This window comes from Stegostoma tigrinum, chromosome 2, assembly GCF_030684315.1.
Source record: "Stegostoma tigrinum isolate sSteTig4 chromosome 2, sSteTig4.hap1, whole genome shotgun sequence".
Classification (NCBI taxonomy): Eukaryota; Metazoa; Chordata; class Chondrichthyes; order Orectolobiformes; family Stegostomatidae; genus Stegostoma; species Stegostoma tigrinum.
The window spans coordinates 103,352,440-103,375,308 of NC_081355.1; the positions used below are offsets into that span (position 1 = coordinate 103,352,440).

Sequence of the window (22,869 nt, forward strand, 5' to 3'; positions counted from 1 at the left end):
ACAAAAGAACACTACAGAAAACTGTAGTCTAACCACAGTTAACTAGAGAAAATAAGGAGTCACAGTTGCTAGAAAGAAAGCAAGCCTGAGTATTGACAGTTTAGAACTCGGCAATACAGGATCAAAAGACTGATTATAAAAAGGAGAAAACAGAATACAAGAGCAAACTGCAAGAGGTTCTAAAAGAAAAATCCAGAGTGGATACAGGGGAATCAGATGATGTGGGGCATTTGGTCTTCCACAAAGCATTCAACAAGGTATCTCACAAAAGGTTAAGCCATAAGAGCTCATAGTGTTTATGATGTTGGCATGGTTAGAGAACTGTCTCATGGGGGGGAAACAGAAAATACAGATAAGGGGCTCTTTTTTTAAATTGGCAACCTATGACCAGTGAGGTTTCACAGGGATCAGTGCTAGGGCCACAACTGTGCACAATACATAACAACGATTTGGACAAAGGAAGTGAATGTACTGTAGCCAAACTTGCAGACGATATCAGGTGGAAAGGTAAGTTATGAAAGGGATATAAACAATTTACAATGCTTTTGGCAGCATAAGTGGGCAATAAGTTGACAAATGGAATGTAATGTAGGAAAATGTGATTTTTTTTCCATTTTGGAAGGCAGAAAAAAAGAACATTATTTAAATGGAGAAAAAAATCCAGACGGTTTCAACACAAGGGAAATTGTGCATGGAACACAAAGTTAACAGACAGGTGCAGCAGGTAATCAGAAAGGGTATTTCAACAGGGTTATATTATAGAGTGGGGAAGTCTACTGCAACTGTACGCTGTGCTAGTGAGACCACATCTGGAGTACTGCGTGCAATGTGATTTTCTTATTGAAGCAAAGATATCAATTCATTGGAGGCAGTTCAGAGAAGGTTCATGAGGATGATCCCTGGTTTGGAAAGATCTTAAGAACAACAGCTAAACAAGTTGGGACTACATTCACTAGAGTTTAGAAGAATATGGGGTGATTTCATCAAAACACAGGATCTTAAAAAGCTTAGCAGGGTAAACGCTAAGAGGATGTTTCTTTGTGGGACAACCTAGGGCCAGAGGGTGTAGTCTCAGAATAAAGACATGCCAATTTAAAACCGAGGAGGGAGAATTGTCTCTGAGGGGAATCAAGGCTTATGAGAAAAATGCATGAGAGTGAATATGAGAGATGGTCTTCCATGATGCGAATGAATGGTGAAGCAGGCTTAAGAGGCCAAATGGCCTTCTACTATTCCTAATTGTGATATTGTTAAAATTAGAGAAGTTGAAAATGTCAGCTTGTTATTTGAAATGGGAAAATTGATAATGAAGAATATGCAAATCGTAGAGAAATTCAACACACCATTAATTCTGCTGTTACAGGAGAATAGAATAGAGGCCATTTGGCCCATGTCCACACCTACCCTCTAAACAGCATCCTGCCTAGATGTGCCCCGACCCTACACCTGCATTTCCCATGGCTAATTCACCAAGCTTGCACACCCTGGATACTATGGGCATTTTAGCACAGCCAGTCCACCTAATTTGCACATCTTTGGGCCATGGGAGGAAACCCACACAGACATGTAGAGAATGTCTGTGTGGAGTTGGTACAGTAACCAGAGGAATTGAACCTGGGTCCCTGGTACAGTGAGGCAGCAATGCTAACCACTGAGCCACTGTGCTGCCCTAAGACACAAGTATCAAAAACATAAGACAGGAGCAGGAGGCAGCCATTTGGCCCTTCAAGCCTGGTCTGCCATTCATCACAATCATGCCTGATCGTCCAACTCAACAGACCAATCCTATTTTCTCCCCATAACCTTTGATTCCACTCAGCCCAAGTGCTATATCTAGCTGGCCTTTGAATACATTCAATGTTTCGGCATCACTACTTCCTGAGGTAATGAATTTCACAGGCTCACCACCCTGTGTGGAGAAATGTCTCATCTCCATCCTAAATGGTTTATCCTGAATCCTCAGACTGTGGCCCCTGATTCTGGACGTACCCACCATCAAGATCATCCTTTCTGCATCTACCTGGTCTAGTCCTGTTAGAATTTTGAGATCTCCCCTCATTCATCTGAACTCCACGAAAACAATCCTAATCTATTCAATCTCTCCTCATACGTCAGTCTCGCTATTCCTGGAATCAGCGTGGTAAATCTTCACTGCAAGTGCATCCTTCCTCACAGAAAGAGAGACCAAAATGGTGCACAATATTCTAGGTCCTTCCCAGAGTAATACAGTAGTATTTAAATAGTGATAGATTAGAAAAGGCTGATAGGAAACAGACCTGGTATCCTTGTAAACCAGTCATTAAAAGCAAACAAACAGGTGCAGAAAGTAGTTAGGAAGGCAAATGGATGCTGGCCTTCATTGCAATAGAGTTTGAGTATAGTTGCAAAGATTTCTTACTACAGCTGCATAGGACCTTGGTAAGCCCATACCTGGAATTGTGTGCACACTTCCAGTCTCTTTAACCAATGAAAGGGATATTTGCCAGACAAGAAGTGTAGCAAAGATTCAGCAGTCTGTATGTTTGTTGTATGAACAGAGATTAGGTTGACCGGGTCTATCATGAGAGTTAAGAATGAGGGCATCTCATTTAAACATAAAATTTTGTCAGGACTGGACAGATTGGATGCAAGGCTATTTCCCTCGTTGGGGAGAGGAGTCCAGAATAAGGTGCGATTGTGTCATGATACATGACAGTCCAATTCAGACTAAGATGAGAAATGTCTTCATTCAAAAGGATGGTGAACCTGTGGAGTTCTCTACCACAGACAGCTATAGAAGTGAAAACAATGAACATGTTCAATAAAAATAGATTTAGAAAAGCGAAAGAGATTAAAAAAATGGGGGAAAAAATGGTGACATGGCATTTAGACAGAGGATCAGCTATGATCATGCCGAATGGTGGAACAGTCTCAATGGGCTGAATACCTACTCCTCTTATTTTTTCATGCTTCTATGCTGGATTTACTTGTTTCTCACCTGGACAATGCTTCCACAACACGATTCAAGATGAATGATATCAATAAATACACAACTGGTTTGAATGGCAACTGGATGCAGCATCTTCCCAATGTACAATAAACACTAACTAAAGGGTCTTATTTTTGAACATTTATGTGAACAGTATGCTTGCAACTAGGTTTTGCAAGGGCCACTTCCATAGCTATCAAGAGTCCATCATTTTTTTGGGTCTGAACTTGTACAGGTCAAAGGTGGCAGTTACTTTAACCTGAATGACATTTAGAAATGAAAAAATGGGCTTTTAAAAAGAGTCTGAAAGCTTTAATAACTACTATTTTGACATCAACCAACAAAATACTAAATTTATTCATTTTAATTCCACAACTCACTTTAACATTTGGATTATGGAATTTAACTCTTTAGCAACCATTTTCAGCACTATGGACACATGTTAAGTGCAAATGCAGCACTGAGGAGTTTAGCCACACTAAACACCACAGTGGTGAAGGTATTGTTACAAGAGACAGTAAAAACTGCTAATGCTGGAGAATCTGAAATAACAAGGTGTAGAGCTGGATGAACACAACAGGCCAAGCAGCATCAGGAGGACAGGAAAGCTGATGTTTCGGGTCTAGACCCTTCTCTTCTGAAGAAGGGTCTAGACCTGAAACGTCAGCTTGCCTGCTCTCCTGATGCTGCTTAGCCAGCTGTGTTCATCCAGCTCTACACCTTGTTAACGGAGAAGGTATTGTGTGTCGGCTGCAACTGTTGACAATGAGCTAAATGGCACAGGGTCAACAAGATTAAAGAAGCAAATGCATAGATCAAATACTAGTGAGAGAGAAATGGGTTCATAGGACAGTGGCACCAGTACCGAGAAAATGGGAGCTATTCCAAAAGGGATGGGCTCCACCTGAATCATTTGGGACCAGAACTTCAACTTAAACAGTGCAGGGGTAGGTTCAGTTACATAGAAAATAATAACAAAGCTAAAGGACAAGATAGGATTATACAGAGAGGAGGTTGGTTGCTACCAGAAAATAAACGGAATGGACACAATGTGTGAATGTCATATTGCAAAAAGAAACTATGAAAATATCAAGAAATGCAATAATAGAAAAAAGTGTAAAGGTTTTGTATCTCAATGCATGAAGCATTCAGAATAGGTCAGATGAATGGATGGCAGAAATTGAGGTAAATGAATATAATCTCATAGTCACTACATAAAATGGTTACAAGGAGATCACTTAACATTCAGAGATATTTGACCTCGGAGACCGCAGGGTTGGAAAAGATGATTGTTAATAAGCACTGTTAATAAGAAATTAAATCAGGACAGTTGAGAGAGATGACAGGCAGTACGGTGGCTCTGCTGCCTCACAGCACCAAGGATTTGGGTTCAATTCCACCGTTGGGCGACTGTCTGTGTGGAGTTTGCACATTCTCCTTGTGTCTGCGTGGGATTCCTCTGAGTGCTCAGGTTTCCTCCCACAGTCCAAAGATGGGCAGGTCAGGCGGATGGGCCATGCTAAATTGCCCGTAGTGTCCAGGGGTGTTTGGGTTAGACATAGGGAAATGTAACAGTAGGGGAATGAGTCAGGGTGGGATGTTCTTCAGAGGGGCAGTGTGGACTTGTTGGGCCGAATAGCCCGCTTCCACACTGTGGGGATTCTATGATTTTGGCTCAGATGTTGTACAGTCCCCTTGGGTGGCAGTAAATGAAACAGGAAGAGAAAGAAGATACAGATAGTCACGTACCAACACCAACAGCGCAATAACGGCCTCTTTCTCCTCTGCCAATTCACAAATTTCACTACCTGATCAGGTTGCAGCTCCTGTGTATCTAAAACGAAAAACGTATAAGATGAGGACTGTGCTGCGGTGGGTGAAGCATGCTCAGACCATGCACAGCTTATAATAAAAATTGAGGTAAGCAGAAAGCAGGATGGAAGGATTGTGTATGAGAATACTGTTATCGATTGTTTTGGATCCACAGTTGACTAAGGACTCATCTATGGCTGCTTCGATACCATCTCAAATGTCCTCCACTGAGGCAAGGATATGCAGTCATGTCTGTCATTTGCAAGCGCTTGTACTCTTACTTGTTTTGTAGAAGAGAGGAGAATCTATTTAACAGTATGGAGCAAAGTACTTGGCTCTCATGACTGAATGACTAGGAATCTGTGCAAGCTGCAAGGTGTGGTGAGGCTTGTAACGCTGAAAAGGAGTGCAACCATCTCTTAATGGCGTTATAGAATAGCAAACGAAGCTACTTAATTTAAGGGCAATTAGGGATGGACATTAATACTGGCCTAGCCAGCAACAGCTACATTCCATGAAGGAATATAGAAGGAAGTGACAGCATCAGATGAGGTATACAAATGCTATGTACAATGGTAGAAATTTGAAAGTGTTGGGACTGTGATGCACTGGGCCACTAGAACTGTTGATGACATATGGTGTTCACTTTCGCCATTTTTGAGGTCACTGGACATACTGTAATATTGCATCCAGGTCCTTGGAGCTACAGGCTAAGCAGCAAACATCAAAGCTATCTGCTCCCACCACCATTAGTGTTTATCTGCAGCCCTAATGGATAAAGGGACTTTACTCCACCTCTTTCAAAGTGTACAACATTGTGCCCTATTAGATCATAATTTAGTGCTCTTCATGCTCACTCTTCTGTGACCAGTTTCATAAACCTGAACTCCCTGCTGAGGTTGCAGCCACTTAGAAGCGTGAGTAGGTGTTTGCTGCATCAAAAGCAACAGGCACAGATTAATTACACATTTCAATATGTGTACCCACATTCAAACCTTGTCTACTTTCACAGTACAGAGCTCTCAACATCCGGATTGGTAGTCCAGTACTAGAATCAGTTAGCTACTTTCCTTCAAGCGCAACCTCAGCCCAGATAATCATGCAAGATGCTCCTCTTGTATATGCACTAGGTGCCTCAACTTAGGCAGATGGCTGTAATGGCACAGTTTCCCAAGTGCTGACATTGGCATCAACATCCGGGGTCATATGACCTCAGGCCACAAGAACATATCAAATGAGGCTTTGGGAAAATTCTGATCATCACTAGTCACACTCCTTCCACAATGAGTCAATTTTCCTCTTTAAATATCACTCGGAAGAGGCTGAGGGAAGCACCTGAATATAAATCAATTCTGAAAAAGGACTTCAGTTTCCATTGCAACCACCAGCCAATCTCACATGGTCAAAATTTCCAGACTAGGCCCTTTAACAGGTCATGAAAGGACCAAGCTCAAAATACAAAGGCAGGCAGATCCACCCTCAAAGTCCCTAATACACCTGTAAAAACTTGCTCCTGGAGGTGGCCAATCAGCAGAATCATCCCTCCCAAATAAAACTGTTAGCAGCAAACATGAAGAGAACTATCCTCCGACTAGAAGAACAACAACAATTAAGAAAGTCAGAGCTCATATCTAGAAATTACTGAGAGCCACTTTTGGTCCATAATGGGGGCAGGGGCTTTTTTTGCCAGGAGCCACAGAAGTCTGGGGTTACATTGAGGGGCCAGGATAAATATCTAGAGCCACCAGTGACTAGTAAGCAGAACATTATGCCAGGACAACCCTTTGTTTGGGAGTTCTGGAATTCAAGAGTTCCAACAGGGTCTGGGTGAAGGTGTTAGTCAGAGGAAAGCAGTCAAAGGAAGCAGTTGCATGTGAGGCAATGGGTTGGAGGAAGTTGAGATCAGAGATGACGTAGCTTTGCAACTGCATCTTGAAAATGTTCCAGCATTGTACGTGTACACTGGAAACACATCAGCTGTCACTTCTCTGCTCTATGGAAAGTCTGTTAAAGTTGATGGCATTGCAAGTATGTAGGGGTAGGGTGTGTTATTTTGGAAACAAATTAACTTTAGTTATGTCCCACCATTTGAAATACTGCAATATTCGGAACATTATTGCTTTCATTGCGTGTTTAATTTAAGGGAGACAACTGAACATATGAATAAGTTATTCTAATAAAACTTGAGACCAAAATCCTGCTTATCAACACTATAGGAGATAATTCCGTTATGTGAAAAGCGCCATCTTCATGAGAATGAAAACAGAGCCCAGAAAATCTCAAGTGGAGCCACAAAGAAAGAAAAATGTCCCTGGAGAAGAACCATCACAATGGCATAATCTAACAAACCTCATCCCCAACTATCCCATGCAGACACATCCAACTACAACTGTAGTGACAGATGACCACTCAGTCCTTGCAAAATACAAATCTCCTTTTCACTAACTCAGGCAACAGACTGAAAGCAATTCATGAAAATTAAACGAGGCAGTTATATCCATGAACTCATACCATCACAACCTGATACATCCCTTACTCCATTAAGCAAAATTACCAACTGTCATTCATAGAACAATTCAAATAGCAAAGCAAGAGCAGACTTTAATATACATAAATGTGAGGTGCTGCATTTTGCTAAGACAAATCAGGACAGGATTTGTACACTTGAAAAGGTCCTGAGGAGGTGTTGCCAAACAAACAGACCGTGAAATGCAGGTTCATCTGAAAGCAGAGTTGCACGCAAACAGGGTAGTGAAAGCAGCATTTGGTATACTTGCTTTATTGGTCAGCGCAATGACTACAGGAGTTGGGAGGTCATTTTGTGACTGTACAGGACATTGGTTAGGCCACTTCTGGAATGATACGTTCAATTTTGGTCTCCCTGCTATAAAGGAACATGCTGTGAAACTTGAAAGGGTTTGGGAAAGATTTACAAGAATGTTGCCAAGTTTGAAGGTTTGTGCTACAGGGCGGGGCTGAATAGATTGGGGCTATTTTCCTTGGTAGGGTCAGAGACTGTGGGGTGACCTTGTAAAGATTTACAAAATCATGAGAGGCATGGATTGAGCAAATAGTCAAGGTCTTTTCCTCGGGTGAGGCGAGTACAAAACTACAAGGTACAGGTTTAAGGAGAGAGGGGAAAGATTTAAAAGGGACCCAAAGAGCAACATTTTTTTACAAAGCGTGTGGTGCACATATGGAATGAGCTGCCAGAGGTGGTGTTGGAGGCTCGTACAATTACAACATTTAAAAGGCATCTGGATAGGCAGGGGTTAAGAGGGATATGGGCCAAATGCTGGCAAATGAGAATAGATTAATTTTGGATGTCTGAGCAGAGTGTACAGTTTGGACCAAAGGGTCTGTTTCTGTGCTGTACATCTCTATGACACAAAAGCAGTAGTGGGCACAGCTGTAAGCGATATGCTACTAGTGAAATTAGGGTATCTGTATTGAAAAATAGCAAAGCTAGAAAGGGTATGGACGTAATTAGAAACCAACCATTCAGAAACCAAAAGATCAACACCTATTTTGGCAGGGACCTCCTTGAAGACACCATCCTCAACAATCATGAGGTTCAGCACATGACTACAAAGACAAAAGTGAAAGGTTTAAAAGTGCCTTGAGCTTAAAGTGGCAAACAGATGATCCAGTTGGCCTCCACTCAAGATCCCCACTCTCACTTTTCAGATAATTCAATTAGTAGCTAAGATGTCACAACATATTGGACTACAGATCAAGAACTGGAAGATTGGTTTAAGACTGACTAACTCACTCCTTCAATCAGCACAGGCACAAATGGGTTGGATGGCCTCTTTTGTGATGTAAATCTGTTTCAATGATATTAAGCACAGCAGATATCCTGACAGAACAAAGGTTATGCACCTGTGACAGCTCTCTGGATGTAATACTTAAAACCACCTAACAGTGAAGTCACATTCATATCTGTTCAAATACAAAGAAACTGCAATCCACCCAGCAACGCAAAGACTATCTAGATATGCCCTGGCTAAAAAAGCCCAATAATTTCCTCTCAATCAATAATGATAATCAATAAAGCATCAATAATGCCAACTCAAGACCCATAATCACAATCTTGATATGCATGGTCGCTATAACCGAATGCCAGAAAAGAGAGTGAGCATCTATCCTAGATGATAAAATAGCACTTAGCAAAAATACCATCCCAGTAAAAATAAAAACCATGGAGATGCAACAACACCAGAGTAACGCCTGTCACAGAAAACAGAAGTAACATTGGTCCAACTAACTGTATAGCAGCGACAGGGTAGGAAGCGTCCGGGTTCCTGGTCCATCTGCTTCTGTCATCAGGCCTGCCACAGCCTTTTGCTAAAGTTTGTTTTCTGATTTCAAGTTCATCTTACCATCTTTTAGCAGCTTTGGATAAGGAAGAAGAGAGGCTGCTGCTGCAGAGAATGTATATGGATCTGGCAATTCCTCATGGCTGCATCCTGGTGGGTTCTTCCACTAAGCTGCTTCAACAGTGACTTTGAAGACAAGGCAGATTTGTGCTCAGGATTCCAATGAACAGCCTGGGTTCCTTTCGCTGCTTCGGTGGTGGCCTAGGAATCCTTTCTGTGGAATCAGTCTGAGTCTACTGCTGGTGGCTTCAGCATCAGTCTGTAACTCCATGACAACTTCTCTTCAGCATCATGGTGGGTGGGGTGTTTGGATCCTTGCGCCCAGAGCCAGACAACAGACTAAATTCTCTCTTTTAAAAATATTATCGTGGAAGAATTGTTATTCTGAACTTTTTATTTCTTCATTTTTTTCTAATTTATTACTGTGATTTTATACTTTTGTAAGTCTGTAATGCTGGACTTATTTATTTGTCTGTTTACTTTTTCTAAGAACTTGCACTCAAGAATCTGTTTCTAGGTACCCCTGTACCTCAGGTGGTGTGCCGTAAATAGTAACTTTTCACTGTACTTATTTGAGTACATCTGACAGTAAAGCTAATTCAATTCAATAATTCATTGATCTCTGACTCCTCAAAGTCAATAGCACTGTTTTTGTTCACTAATGATCCTTGTTTCCAGCTTCATTCACAACTCCAATATAGAAGCTGTTATCAGCCTACAATAGAACACATGGATAACCTCCAGATTTGAGCTGACAAGCAGATATTATTTTAACTATATTTGCTGGGTATCGCCCATCCTGTATAAGGAAATCATATCACCATCATTGTATGAGGATCTCGCCTTGTTGCCTAGTTGGCAATGAAGTCTATGGATTGAAATGTCACTTTTTTGTGGGTTAGCGTTCACAATATCGCAAAACGTAGCAGCAGCTCCTTTGTGAAACAGTTAATAGCAAACAGCTCTCAGTAAGATTCCTATTTGAAAACAGACTACAAAAATTTAAAAGGGAAACAATATCTCCTCTCTCAGTCACCCACTCCCAACATTTAGAAGATCAATTGTACAACAAATTTCTCCACATCACTTTGGTATTATTTTTACATAAGAAACAAATAAATGCTGCTTCAAAAAAATGTATTTGTAGTTGGTTGATTACCTTTTCAACTGTATCTAGAGGTGAAGATGGAGTCTGCTGTGCATCACATTCCCGCTGCACAAACACAGTTCCTGGGTTAATCATTTCAGGGTATGGGGTGTTTACATACGTCCCTGCAGTAGGCTAATTATGAGGGGGAAATTACAAATAAACTTTCATTCTTTGCATTGAAATTTTTAAGTATAGTTACAGAAACAATATAAGGAACTATTATACAGTAAATTAAGTTCTACTAAGTGATCTAAATTTAGGCTATTCACAGACAATTCAAGAAAGAACGAACTCCATACTTCCAAGTTAAACAATTAGGATTAACATCTTTGTCAAATTCAACACTGGACATGGAAAAGAAAAAACAAAACTGCAACTGTAATTCAGATGTTTATTTTTCATTTCTGCTAAAGTTACAAACTTCATGGGATTGTTTCAACTACAAAGTAATGTCCAACCAGCTCAAAGGGAAAGATTTGGACAGAACGCTCAATTCTTAAATGCATACCCATTAAGCTATCATCTCTTCTGCACTACAACCAAGCAGATTTCTCAGTAACAATCTTTGCACCTGAATGTTAATCCAATGCTTTGTAAGCAACGGAAAAATACTTCCCATCAGTAATGGTGCTGCACAAATGTAATTAAATTTCATCTAGAGAGGTGTAGTAACACAATTTTACTTAAATGCAATAACTGAGTTATGAAACACTTCCACCTGGAATTGAAAATATTACAGTTGCAATGTTTATTTGCATTTGCCAATTTCTATATAATCTCCTGAATAAAGCAATAAATGTACTTAAAAACAGGCTTCCACAACTTTGGACATCCCATTGCACCAACATGCACCTAAGCTGGGAGTGTAGGGAGCAACTAACACCAATGCCCTTGACTAATTTTTTTACTAACCAGAAAAGTGTAATACACAATGTGTAATAAAACCTGTAAGCACTGTGTAATAAACCTGTAAGCACTGTGTAATAAACCTGTACATAACTAGCTTCCTAATCATGGCTGACTAAGCCAACTGATCTAAGCAATCATTTTCTACCATAAGGTAGTCAGAAGTCAACAGTGGACTGAGGATACCTTCCACAGTGAACAAATATTTCTTATTTAGAAATTTAATCAGTTACCATCACCTGAGGCATCATCCATCTCCACTGACCTCCTGGTGGCCACTGTGTTGTTGCCTGTAATTAGTACAAAAAAATTGCTTACTTTTCTGAAAAATAACTGAATGCTTTCCTTCTATATTATGTCAGGTGCAATGCCTTGCAATTTCCCTAAATACTGATGAATGACCAAAGTGTATCAATAAGCAACAAAAATAAGACGGTCAGAGAAATGCAACAGATCTGGCAGCATCTATGGAGGGAGAAACTATTAACATTAAATTCAAAATGACATTTTGGAACCAAAACGGGATTAGAAAATGATACTTTTTTTAATGCTGCTGACAAAAATGAGAACCAAACGGAACAGATGGCAAAGGTGCCCATAGCTAAACGCAAGAGGAGTACCAATGGTAGTAATAGTAAGTTATATTGAAGAAGAATTAATAGCACAGCGAATCCAGTCAGCTCTGCTAACAGCAATCTATGTAAATAAGAGCAAGACCGGTCAGGTTGCACTGCCTAGGTCAGTACATTGACATCTGGATGATGACAGGTTCTAATATGAGCTTGAACTTTCATTATACCTGACTGTTATGCTTGCATGCTTTTACCTTCCTGTCAAAATCATGGAGCATTATTTGAATGCCAAAAAGAAACTAACACTCTGTATATTCTTCCGCAAGCAAACACGCTGTAGAAGGGAAACTAGAAAGTATTGTGAAACAAAACTAAACAAAGAAATGTAATGTGCAAGAGATTAAACCAGCTGAGGAAAAAAGCAATCCATGCAACAATTCTTGGAATTTTCGACAATTAACCTCCAGAGTGACTTGAGCACATTCTTAGGTATTATCAAAGACACTTAAACAACATATGTAGGCAATTTAGAGGGGTGGTGGTGGCTTCAAGTGGACATAGTCCATACCAGGTAAACAGAAATTTCACATATGCCAAATTTTCATCAACTTTTAGGGAAAAATCAAATGAGCTTCTTTGTTTGCAGAGAAGGCCGGCAACAAAATATCAGTTTTCACATAGGAATCTCACTGACAGATTTTGCTACCACTGTTTATAAAGGAGCTGCTATTAAACTTTACTATTTTCTAAAAGTGTGATCAGAGATAATGGGAACTGCAGATGCTGGAGAATCCAAGATAACAAAGTGTGGGGCTGGATGAACACAGCAGGCCAAGCAGCAACTCAGGAGCACAAAAGCTGATGTTGTGGGCCTAGACCCTTCATCAGAAAAGCTGACCCAACCAAAAAAAGGGACAATTCTAAGCAGATCAACCCAAGTCAATGCACGTAGGCACAAGAAAAAAGGCAAAGGAATACATGGTGATGAAAAGCAAGATCCTGAGAAGTACTGAAGATCAGAGGGACCTTGGTGTGCATGTACAGCAGGCCTTGAAGATATCAGGACAGGTGGATAAAGTGGTGAAGGCATTTGGCGTACTAGCGTTTATTTGTCTAAGCATTGAGTTTATGAGCACGGTGGTTGTGCTGGAACTGTAGAAAACAACAGTTAGGCCACAGTTACAGTTGGTGAGCAGTTCTGGAACCCAACATTTTAAGAGAGATGCAATAGCACTGGAGACGTCACAGTTAGAGACTGTGCAGGCTTCCTTTTAAAGAAGGAGCAGAAAGCCTTCAGACCATTCTGTTGGGGCAAGTGGAATTGTAAATGGATTGCAATGAAGTGGAAACGTGGGCAAGGAAACTGGAAATACAGAACAATAAAAGCATCAAGAACAATTTACCATCATATTGCTTGGCTAGAGAGCATTTCGGTTAAGAAAGGAGACTGGTTTGCCTAGTGTTGGTTGCCTTACAGCACTAGAGATCAAAGGGGACATGATTGAGACGTATAAAATTATGACAGAGTTGACAAAATCGCTCCGCTTGGAGGAATCAAAAATCAGGGGTATAGAGTTAAGTAAGAAGGTTGAGATATGTGAGGAAATTTTTTTTTTCACCTAGAGGATTTTGAGAATCTGGAACCCACTGCCTACAAAGGGTGATAAGAGTAGAAACCCTCATAATATTTAAGAATATGACATGCATGTTCGACATTAAGTCATAAAAGGCTATTAGACTAGTTAGGTGGTTGTTTTGGACCTGTGCAGATGCAACGGACTGAAAGGCCTTTTCTGGGCCATAGACCTGACTCTAATAAGAAAATGTTCCACATAACCAGAGACAGGCACAGGCAGGACACATGAGAGCATTCATAGCCACATAACTGACTTGGAGAAAGTGATAAGTCAAAGGAAAAAAAACTGTTCAAAGTGAGATCAAACTCAACCTGGCAGGGATGGTGATAGTTAGAGACTGTGCAGGCTTCCTTTTAAAGAAGGAGCAGAAAGCCTTCAGACCATTCTGTTGGGGCAAGTGGAATTGTAAATGGATTGCAATGAAGTGGAAACGTGGGCAAGGAAACTGGAAATACAGAACAATAAAAGCATCAAGAACAATCAAACATGGGAAGAGATTGAATGAGAAGAGGAAAAAAAAATTTAAGATAGGAAGAAATAAGTTCAGTGGAGCTGAAATGATCTTCCAGGGCAGTCCTGTTTGTGGACGTGGGAAGAAGATAGAAACAGCCTGTACAAATTTGGAAACTACTAGGTGGGAAGATCAGTGACAGGGAAACACCCAGCGACAGTCCTTTCGGGTAAATCCAGAGGAGTCCTGCCACACCAGCTTCTGTTTGACAGGGACACAAATTCCTCCACCTGTGCAGGTGAGCCCCAGGCAACTGGGAAACCTGTGAAAGCCTGCCAAAGTCATCTGAGGTTCAGGTGCAGCTGCCAACATGCACAACAGCAGTGCATTAGGACGATTAGCAAAAATTGAAGTCACTTTGGGTACATGGGTGTCCATCTCTGTACAGAACTTCACTGGAAACCAGCACAGCATTTTTACCTGCAGTCCTCATGCAAGCCTGTAAAACTCCATACTGATAAGTTGAAGGGTCAGTAAAAAGGGGGTATAATTTTAAGGTGAAAGGCAGAAAGTTAGAGGGGGTAAAACTTTTCATCTAAAGCTGGTGGGAATCTGGAATTCATTGCCTGGGAGGATAGTTGAGGTGGAAACCCCAAACTTTAAAGGCACTCGGATAAATACTTGAAACTTCATAATATTCAAGGATATGGGTCAAGTGACAGAAGTGCAGAGCAGTGTAGATTTCAGGCAGTTTTTTTTTCCCAATGCAAACTTGAGACCCCTAATATCATCATCTTTACTGTTTGATTCTATAATGTTTGCTGGCCAGCAAACAGAACAGGAATTTATCAGTACAAGGGACAAAAACCAGAATATTTATAATAGTATATCTGAAAGCTTCACACTTGGAAAACAAGCATTTGCCGCAAAGCAAGAACATCTTTGGATTCTAATAGGCTATTACTGCTGAATGCCCAGAAAAGTTCATGCAAAAATGACTGGTTTGCAATCTAGCCACAAATCAGGTTATTGTAGGCCTGTCTAATTTGTCTCACTTTTCCTCTGACTTCTTCAAAACCAGCATTTGCCCCTTCAGTAACTCCATAACATTCCTTTTTTTCCCCTTGTCCAAGGAATCAAGTGGCTGGTACACCTCTGCCTCAAAGTCTCATTCAGTCTGTGAGACAAGGTGTGCAGTGTTCAGTGGACAATCATTTTACAAGAAACTTGTCCAGCAAATGCAGTGCACCTCCTGAAATGAGCCAGGAAACAAAAACTAACATCTTGAAAAGACACATCACTGTTCTGTGATTGCTCTAGTGGATGCTGGGAACAGCACTGTAGCGCTGCTGCCCATCAGTCCAAGGATTTTTTCTAACTGACATTAGCCGTGCCATGTTGAGCATGCTTCTTCACGCAGAACCAGCCCTAGAGATACTGCCATTGGCCAAACATTAACAGAACCCCTGAATACCACAGAATGTAGAAGTTGCTACAGATCCCCAGAAAGCGGATGCAAACCTTCAGGAGTTGTTGCCTGCAGTCTCAAACAAGCTGAAAACTTAGGGTGTACAGTATCTGCCACTTCAGAAATCTGGCTGATTGCTGTCATCATACTCTGAACATCACATGTACAGTCAATTGCTCCTTGAACCCATAGGAACTCAGCAATGACTGTAAATCTGACAGTTATAGCAGTGTGGCTTTGTACAAAACTGATTTCCTGCAGTGAACTTCCAAATGTATTTGTGGCCAGTTGGTAGAGGGGTCACGCAAGTCTCCAGATGAGTTTTGAAATAAGAGGACGATGGTAAATTTTGCATCTTATTTGTCTTTAAGTGTACAAGGAATGATTCCATTACATTAGAGGGAAGCAATGTGTGTGCTCTATTCAGTTTCACTTGATACCTTCTTTGGCGTGTTTGCTGTGCTGAACTTGTGCGAACAGTTGACTGCACATTCTCAGTACATCTCAACTGGAAAACTACACAGATGAATTTATTTTGTTTTGAACAATTTCAGCCTTGTAACCTTCCCCTTTTCAGTAATTTCTCTTCCCTGTCTGTAACACTTGGCCCCATAAAAGAAAGCAGCTGAAACTTTAACTTCACCTCTATCCTCCTGCTAGTATTGGTGCTTTTCCTAATTCCTGGGAGATTCCCGCTGTGCTCCAGTTGCAGTTCTTTAGAGATTCCCATTTATAGGCCTGACGTTTACACCCTCTCCTACTCAAATCTGTTTCTACTGCTCTTTCTCCCTAAAATAGCAAATTGCCCCCATGATCTGCCCCATTCTGAGCTGGCCCTGTTGCCCAGACTCTGACATTCTCTCTTCAACCCAGTCTGCCTTCATTTTCCAGGACTCCTCTAGCGTCACTAGCAACTTTTAAGATCCAATCCCTTCCTCTCTTTTGCATCCAGCCCACTTTTCTGCAAAGCAATTTTATTGACTCACTTTTTAGGTCACACACTGTTTTTAAGTTAAGGAACACTTTGGCTGTTTCTGTCAGGATTGCATCAGTGAGACAGTCTGGCTGTCTCAAATGGGTAGATTATTAGGAGCAGTCATCATTCATTTGAACTGGGTAAGTATTTAAATGTGATAATGGGAACTGCAGATGCTGGAGAATCCAAGATAACAAAGTGTGGAGCTGGATGAACACAGCAGGCCAAGCAGTATCTCAGGAGCACAGAAGCTGATGTTTCGGGCATAGACTCTTCATCAGAGAGGGGGATGGGGAGAGGGAACTGGGATAAATAGGGAGAGAGGGGGAGGCGGGCCGAAGATGGAGAGAAAAGAAGATAGGTGGAGAGGAGAGTATAAGTGGGGAGATAGGGAGGGGTTAGGTCAGTCCAGGGAAGACGGGCAGGCCAAGGAGGCAGGATGAGGTTAGTAGGTAGGAAACGGAGGTGCGGTTGAGGTGAGAGGAAGGGATGGGTGAGAGAGCGGAGACAGGCTGGGCTGGTTTTGGGATGCAGTGGGGGAAGGGGAGATTTTGAAGCTTGTGAAGTCCACATTGATACAATTGGGCTGCAGGGTTCCCAAATGGAATAGGAGTCACTGTTCCTGCAACCTTCGGGTGGGATCATTGTGGCACTGCACGAGGACCATGATGGGCATGTCGTCTGAGGAATGGCGGGGGGCGCAAGAGTTAAAATGGTTCACGACTGGGAGGTACAGTTGTTTGTTGCGAACCGAGCAGATGTTTTCTGCAAAGCGATCCCCAAGCCTCCGCTTGGTTTCCCCAATGGAGAGGAAGCCACACCGGGTACAATGGATACAGTATACCTCGGTTCGCAATAAACAACTGCACCTCCCAGTCGCGAACCATTTTAACTCCCCCTCCCATTCCTCAGACGACATGTCCATCATGGGCCTCCTGCAATGCCACAATGATGCCACCCAAAGGTTGCAGGAACAGCAACTCATTCTGCTTGGGAACCCTGCAGCCCAATGGCATCAATGTGGACTTCACAAGCTTCAAAATCTCCCCTTCCCCCACTGCATCCCAAAACCAGCCCAGTTTGCCCCCCCCCCCCCCGCCACTGCATCCCAAAACCAGCCCAGCCTGTCTCCGCCTCCCTGACCTGTTCTTCCTCTCACCCATCCCTTCCTCCCACCTCAAGCCGCACCTCCATTTCCTACCTACTAACCTCATCCCACCTCCTTGACCTGTCTGTCTTCCCTGGGCTGACCTAACCCCTCCCTACCTCCCCACCTATACTCTCCCTCTTCACCTATCTTCTTTTCTCTCCATCTTCGGTCTGCCTGCCCCCCTCTCCCTATTTATTCCAGAACCCTGTCCCCATCCCCCTCTCTGATGAAGGGTCTATGCCCAAAACATCAGCTTTTGTGCTCCTGAGATGCTGCTTGGCCTGCTGTGTTCATCCAGCTTCACACTTTGTTATCTTGGATTCTCCAGCATCTGCAGTTCCCATTATTACCACAGAAACTATGCAGGCCCAGCCTCATCCATGGAGAAAAGAAAAAGCCTGAAGAGTTATACTGGGCATGAAATATTAAATCTCTATTTCTCCAGAGATGCTGTTCGATCTGATTAGTTTCTCCAGCATTCTCAGTGTTTGTTCCATACTTCTAATAGCTTTGGTTGAATCGCTAGAAGAAAGTCATTATACCCAGCCTCTCCTCAACGTCCGCACTCCAACCCTGATCCCTTCCCATACTCCAATAAGCGTACTATTGGTCTCTCAATTGGAGAAAAAACATCCACTAAATTAATTTTGCAAAGAGTCTCTGCTTCCTTGGTTGAGGTCTATATTGCTATTAGTCCATACACTAAATATCATTTATATTTAAGATAGACAAAGGTGAGGTTAAAAATTGTACAACATGAAATTTCACCTGATAATTATATGCAGGATGTGGATATCCCACTTGTACTTGTGGTAATGCCACAGCAGGAGGACTCGGATATGAATAAGTCTGCAGGACAGAAAAAAAAACACTCAAACATGTGGACCATTAATTTTGTTGTTGTACTTTAAATCTAGAGTACAAAACATCTTGAATTTATACAGGATATAAACGGAAAATGGCAGCATCTGTGGAGGGAGAAACCTCTAACACTGATATGATAGGACTCATCTTCAGAACTGGAAGACTGTACAAAATGCTGATGGGCGAGTACATTTTCATCAAAATTGATGGCAGAATTCTCTGTGAAGTTGTTGTACCCAAATACGAAGTCCAGGACGAGACGGTAAAGCAACCAAGTACAAAATGAGGTGCTATTCCTCTAGCTTACAATGAGCTTCATTGGAATACTGGAATAAGCGCACAACAGAACTGTTAGCATGAGAGCGTGATGATTGATTAGAATAGCAAAGAAATAGAAAGTTAGGGTCATTCTTACAGAGTGGTGTTCTGCACATTCGTCAGCCCAACTTCATTTGGTCTCACTAATGTAAAGGAAACCACAGTGGAAACAGCAAATACAGTTGATGGGATTGAAAGAAGTACAAGTAAAATGCTGCTTCACCTGGAAGTTGTGTTAGGGACCCTGGAAAGTTAGAAAGGTGAAAGGCTGAATTTTGTACTTTCTGTACTTGCCTGGGAAGGTGAGGATGCATTAGGAGTGGCATGAAGGAGAGTGTCAGAATAGCAACAGTCCCTATAGAATGCTGAAAGTTGAAGGAAGGGGTAACGTGTTTGGTGGCAGAATCCTGCTAAAGGTGGCAGATTTGGTGAAAGAGGATCCTTTGAATCTAGAGACAACTCGGGCAACTATGGAAGGCTGATTAATGTGATGTCCATAACCCACAGTGATTAAAATTGGGCTAGAAAATGAAGACAAGGGGAACCCTATCTTGGCCTGGGAGAGAGGGAAAAGAAATGGCGGCAGACATGTCCGAAGTGAGTCCAAAATGGCTTATGATCCTGTCAACCACAGTTGGTGATGGTGGTGGTGGTGGGAAGACCTCAGTCGCAGATTGAAATTTGTTTGGCCAAGGTGAAACAGAGAGCAGCAATAAATGAGTCTTTTTCAAAGTGGAAGATGGTATTCTGCAGAGATCAATGCTTGGGGTCCAGCTATTCAAGATGGAAGAAAGCATTATGTTGCCAAGATCCTGACAACATAAAACTAGGTAGATTTGCGTGTGACGAGTAGAATGCGAAGAGGGGATGACATAGAAGCAACTGGACTACCAAAAATCAAATGTCAGGCTGATGAATAGACACCATGGAGCTACATACAAGCCAATCAGCAGCAAGTGATAGACAGGGCCAAGCTAGTCCAGAACCAACAGATCGGATCCACATTCTGCAATCCTATCACATGGAGTCGGGAATGGTGGTGGGTAAGTGAACAACTCATTGCAGGAGGCGGCTCCAAATATCCCCAGCCTGGATAATGAGGGAGCAAACTCATCAGAGCAAAAGCAAGGCTGAAACATTTGCAACAACCTTCAGCTAGAAGTATCAAATGGATGATCACTCTCTGCCTCCTCCAGAGATCCCCAGCACTACAGAAGTCAATCTTTAGCCAATGTGATTCACATTGCATGATACCAAGAAGCAGCTGAAACGAAAAGGCTATGGGCTTCAACAATAGTCCAGCAACGCAGTGAAAAAGTGTGCTCCAGAACTTCAGGATAATAAAATGTGAGGTTGGATGAACACAGCAGGCCCAGCAGCATCTCAGGAGCACAAAAGCTGACGTTTCGGGCCTAGACCCTTCATCAGAAAGGGGGATGGGGTGAGGGTTCTGGAATAAATAGGGAGAGAGGGGGTGGCAGACCTAAGATGGAGAGAAAAGAAGATAGGTGGGGAGGAGAGTATCGGTGGGGAGGGGATAGGTCAGTCCAGGGAAGACGGACAGGTCAAGGAGGTGGGATGAGGTTAGTAGGTAGGAGATGGAGGTGCGGCTTGGGGTAGGAGGAAGGGATGGGTGAGAGGAAGAACAGGTTAGGGAGGCAGAGACAGGTTGGACTGGTTTTGGGATGCAGTGGGTGGAGGGGAAGAGCTGGGCTGGTTGTGTGGTGCAGTGGGGGGAGGGGACGAACTGGGCTGGTTTTGTGATGCGGTGGGGGAAGGGGAGATTTTGAAGCTGAAGAAGTCCACATTGATACCATTGGGCTGCAGGGTTCCCAAGCGGAATATGAGTTGCTGCTCCTGCAACCTTCGGGTGGCATCATTGTGGCACTGCAGGAGGCCCATGATGGCCATGTCATCTAAAGAATAGGAGGGGGAGTGGAAATGGTTGGCGACTGGGAGGTGCAGTTTTTTATTGAGAACCGAGCAGAGGTGTTCTGCAAAGCAGTCCCCAAGCCTCCGCTTGGTTTCCCCAACGTAGAGAAAGCCACACCGGGTACAATGGATGCAGTATACCACATTGGCAGATGTGCAGGTGAACCTCTGCTTAATGTGGAATGTCATCTTGGGGCCTGGGATAGGGGTGAGGGAGGAGGTGTGGGGGCAAGTGTAGCATTTCCTGTGGTTGCAGGGGAAATTGCTGGGGTGTGATGGGATTGGAGGGCAGTGTGGAGCGAACAAAGGAGTCACGGAGAGAGTGGTCTCTCCGGAAAGCAGACAGGGGTGGGGATGGAAAAATGTCTGGGGGGGTGGGGTTGGATTGTAGATGGCGGAAGTGTCGGAGGATGATGCATTGTATCCGGAGGTTGGTAGGGTGGTGTGAGAGAACGAGGGGGATCCTCTTTGGGCGATTGTGGCGGGGGCGGGGTTTGAGGGACGTGTTGCGGGAAATGCAGGAGACGCGGTCGGGGGCGTTCTCGACCACCGTGGGGGGAAAGTTGCGGTCCTTGAAGAACTTGGACATCTGGGATGTGCAGGAGTGGAATGCCTCATCATGGGAGCAGATGTGGCGGAGGCGGAGGAATCGGGAATAGGGGATGGAATTTTTGCAGGAGGGTGGGTGGGAGGAGGTGTATTCTAGGTAGCTGTGGGAGTTGGTGGGCTTGAAATGGACATCAGTTACAAGCTGGTTGCCTGAGATGGAGACTGAGAGGTCCAGGAAGGTGAGGGATGTGCTGGAGATGGCCCAGGTGAACTGAAGGTTGGGGTGGAAGGTGTTGGTGAAGTGGATGAACTGTTCGAGCTCCTCTGGGGAGCAAGAGGCGGCGCCGATACGGTCATCAATGTACCGGAGGAAGAGGTGGGGTTTGGGGCCTGTGTAAGTGCGAAAGAGGGACTGTTCCACATAACCTACAAAGAGGCAGGCATAGCTGGGGCCCATGCGGGTGCCCATGGCCACCCCTTTAGTCTGTAGGAAGTGGGAGGAATCGAAAGAGAAGTTGTTGAGGGTGAGCACGAGTTCGGCTAGGCAGATGAGGGTGTCGGTGGAGGGGGACTGGTCGGGCCTGCGGGACAGGAAGAAGCGGAGGGCCTTGAGACCATCTGCATGCGGAATGCAGGTGTATAGGGACTGGACGTCCATGGTGAAAATGAGGTGTTGGGGGCCAGGGAATTGGAAGTCCTGGAGGAGGTGGAGGGCGTGGGTGGTGTCACGGACATAGGTAGGGAGTTCCTGGACCAAAAGGGGAGAAAATGGAGTCCAGATAGGTGGAGATGAGTTCGGTGGGGCAGGAGCAGGCTGAGACGATGGGTTGACCAGGGCAGGCAGGTTTGTGGATTTTGGGAAGGAGATAGAAACGGGCCGTGCGGGGTTGGGGAACAATGAGGTTGGAGGCTGTGGGTGGGAGGTCCCCTGAGGTGATGAGGTCATGAATGGTGTTGGAGATGATGGTTTGGTGCTCGGGTGTGGGGTCATGATCGAGGGGGCGGTAGGAGGTGGTGTTGGAGAGTTGGCGTCTGGCCTCGGCGATGTAGAGGTCAGTGCACCATACTACCACTGCGCCACCCTTGTCTGCGGGTTTGATGGTGAGGTTGGGGTTGGAGCGGAGGGCTGCCCGTTCTGCGGGGGAGAGGTTGGAGAGGTTGAGGCGGTTAATGTCTCGACAGCAGTTAGAGATGAAGAGGTCAAGGGAAAGTAGGAGGCCTGGGGGCGGTGTCCAGGAGGAGGACTTGTGTTGGAAGCGGGTGAAGGGGTCAGAGGAGGGAGGGTTAGGTTCCCGGTTGAAGAAGTAGGCGTGGAGGCGAAGGCGGTGGAAAAACTGTTCTATGTCCAATCGTGACTGGTATTCGTTGATGTGTGGTTGTAGGGGGACATAGGTGAGCCCCTTACTAAGGAATGACCGTTCGTCCTCAGTTAGTGGGAGATCTGGGGGGATGGTGAAGATGCGGCAGGGTTCACTGTGGCTGTAATCACTGGGGTTGCTGGCTGTGGAGGTTGTGGGCGGAGCGATGAGGTCGGCCGTGAACGTCAGGGTTCCCTAGCCAAGCTGTTCCAGCAAGCTATGACCATGACACCTACCAGACAGTGTGACAAATTGCCCAGATATGGCCTGAACTCAAAGCAATCCTATCTAGCCAACTTCATCCTATTAGCCTAACTAACAAAACTAGAGTCTATGGGAATTAGGATAAAACTCTCCACTGGTTTGAGTCATACCTGTC

At 43.7% G+C, this 22,869-nt stretch overlaps 1 protein-coding gene across 1 annotated transcript in view; it reads right to left on the minus strand.

Moving 5' to 3' along the window:
* Positions 1-22,869, minus strand: part of dazl (deleted in azoospermia-like) — a 163,521-nt gene that overhangs the window by 50,571 nt on the left and 90,081 nt on the right. The window contains exons 7-9 of the mRNA XM_059641861.1: positions 18,238-18,318; positions 11,449-11,505; positions 10,319-10,441 (exon numbers count right to left, since the gene is read on the minus strand). Of these exons, the coding sequence (XP_059497844.1) occupies positions 10,319-10,441; positions 11,449-11,505; positions 18,238-18,318 (261 nt within the window). The remainder of the gene's footprint in view (positions 1-10,318; positions 10,442-11,448; positions 11,506-18,237; positions 18,319-22,869) is intronic.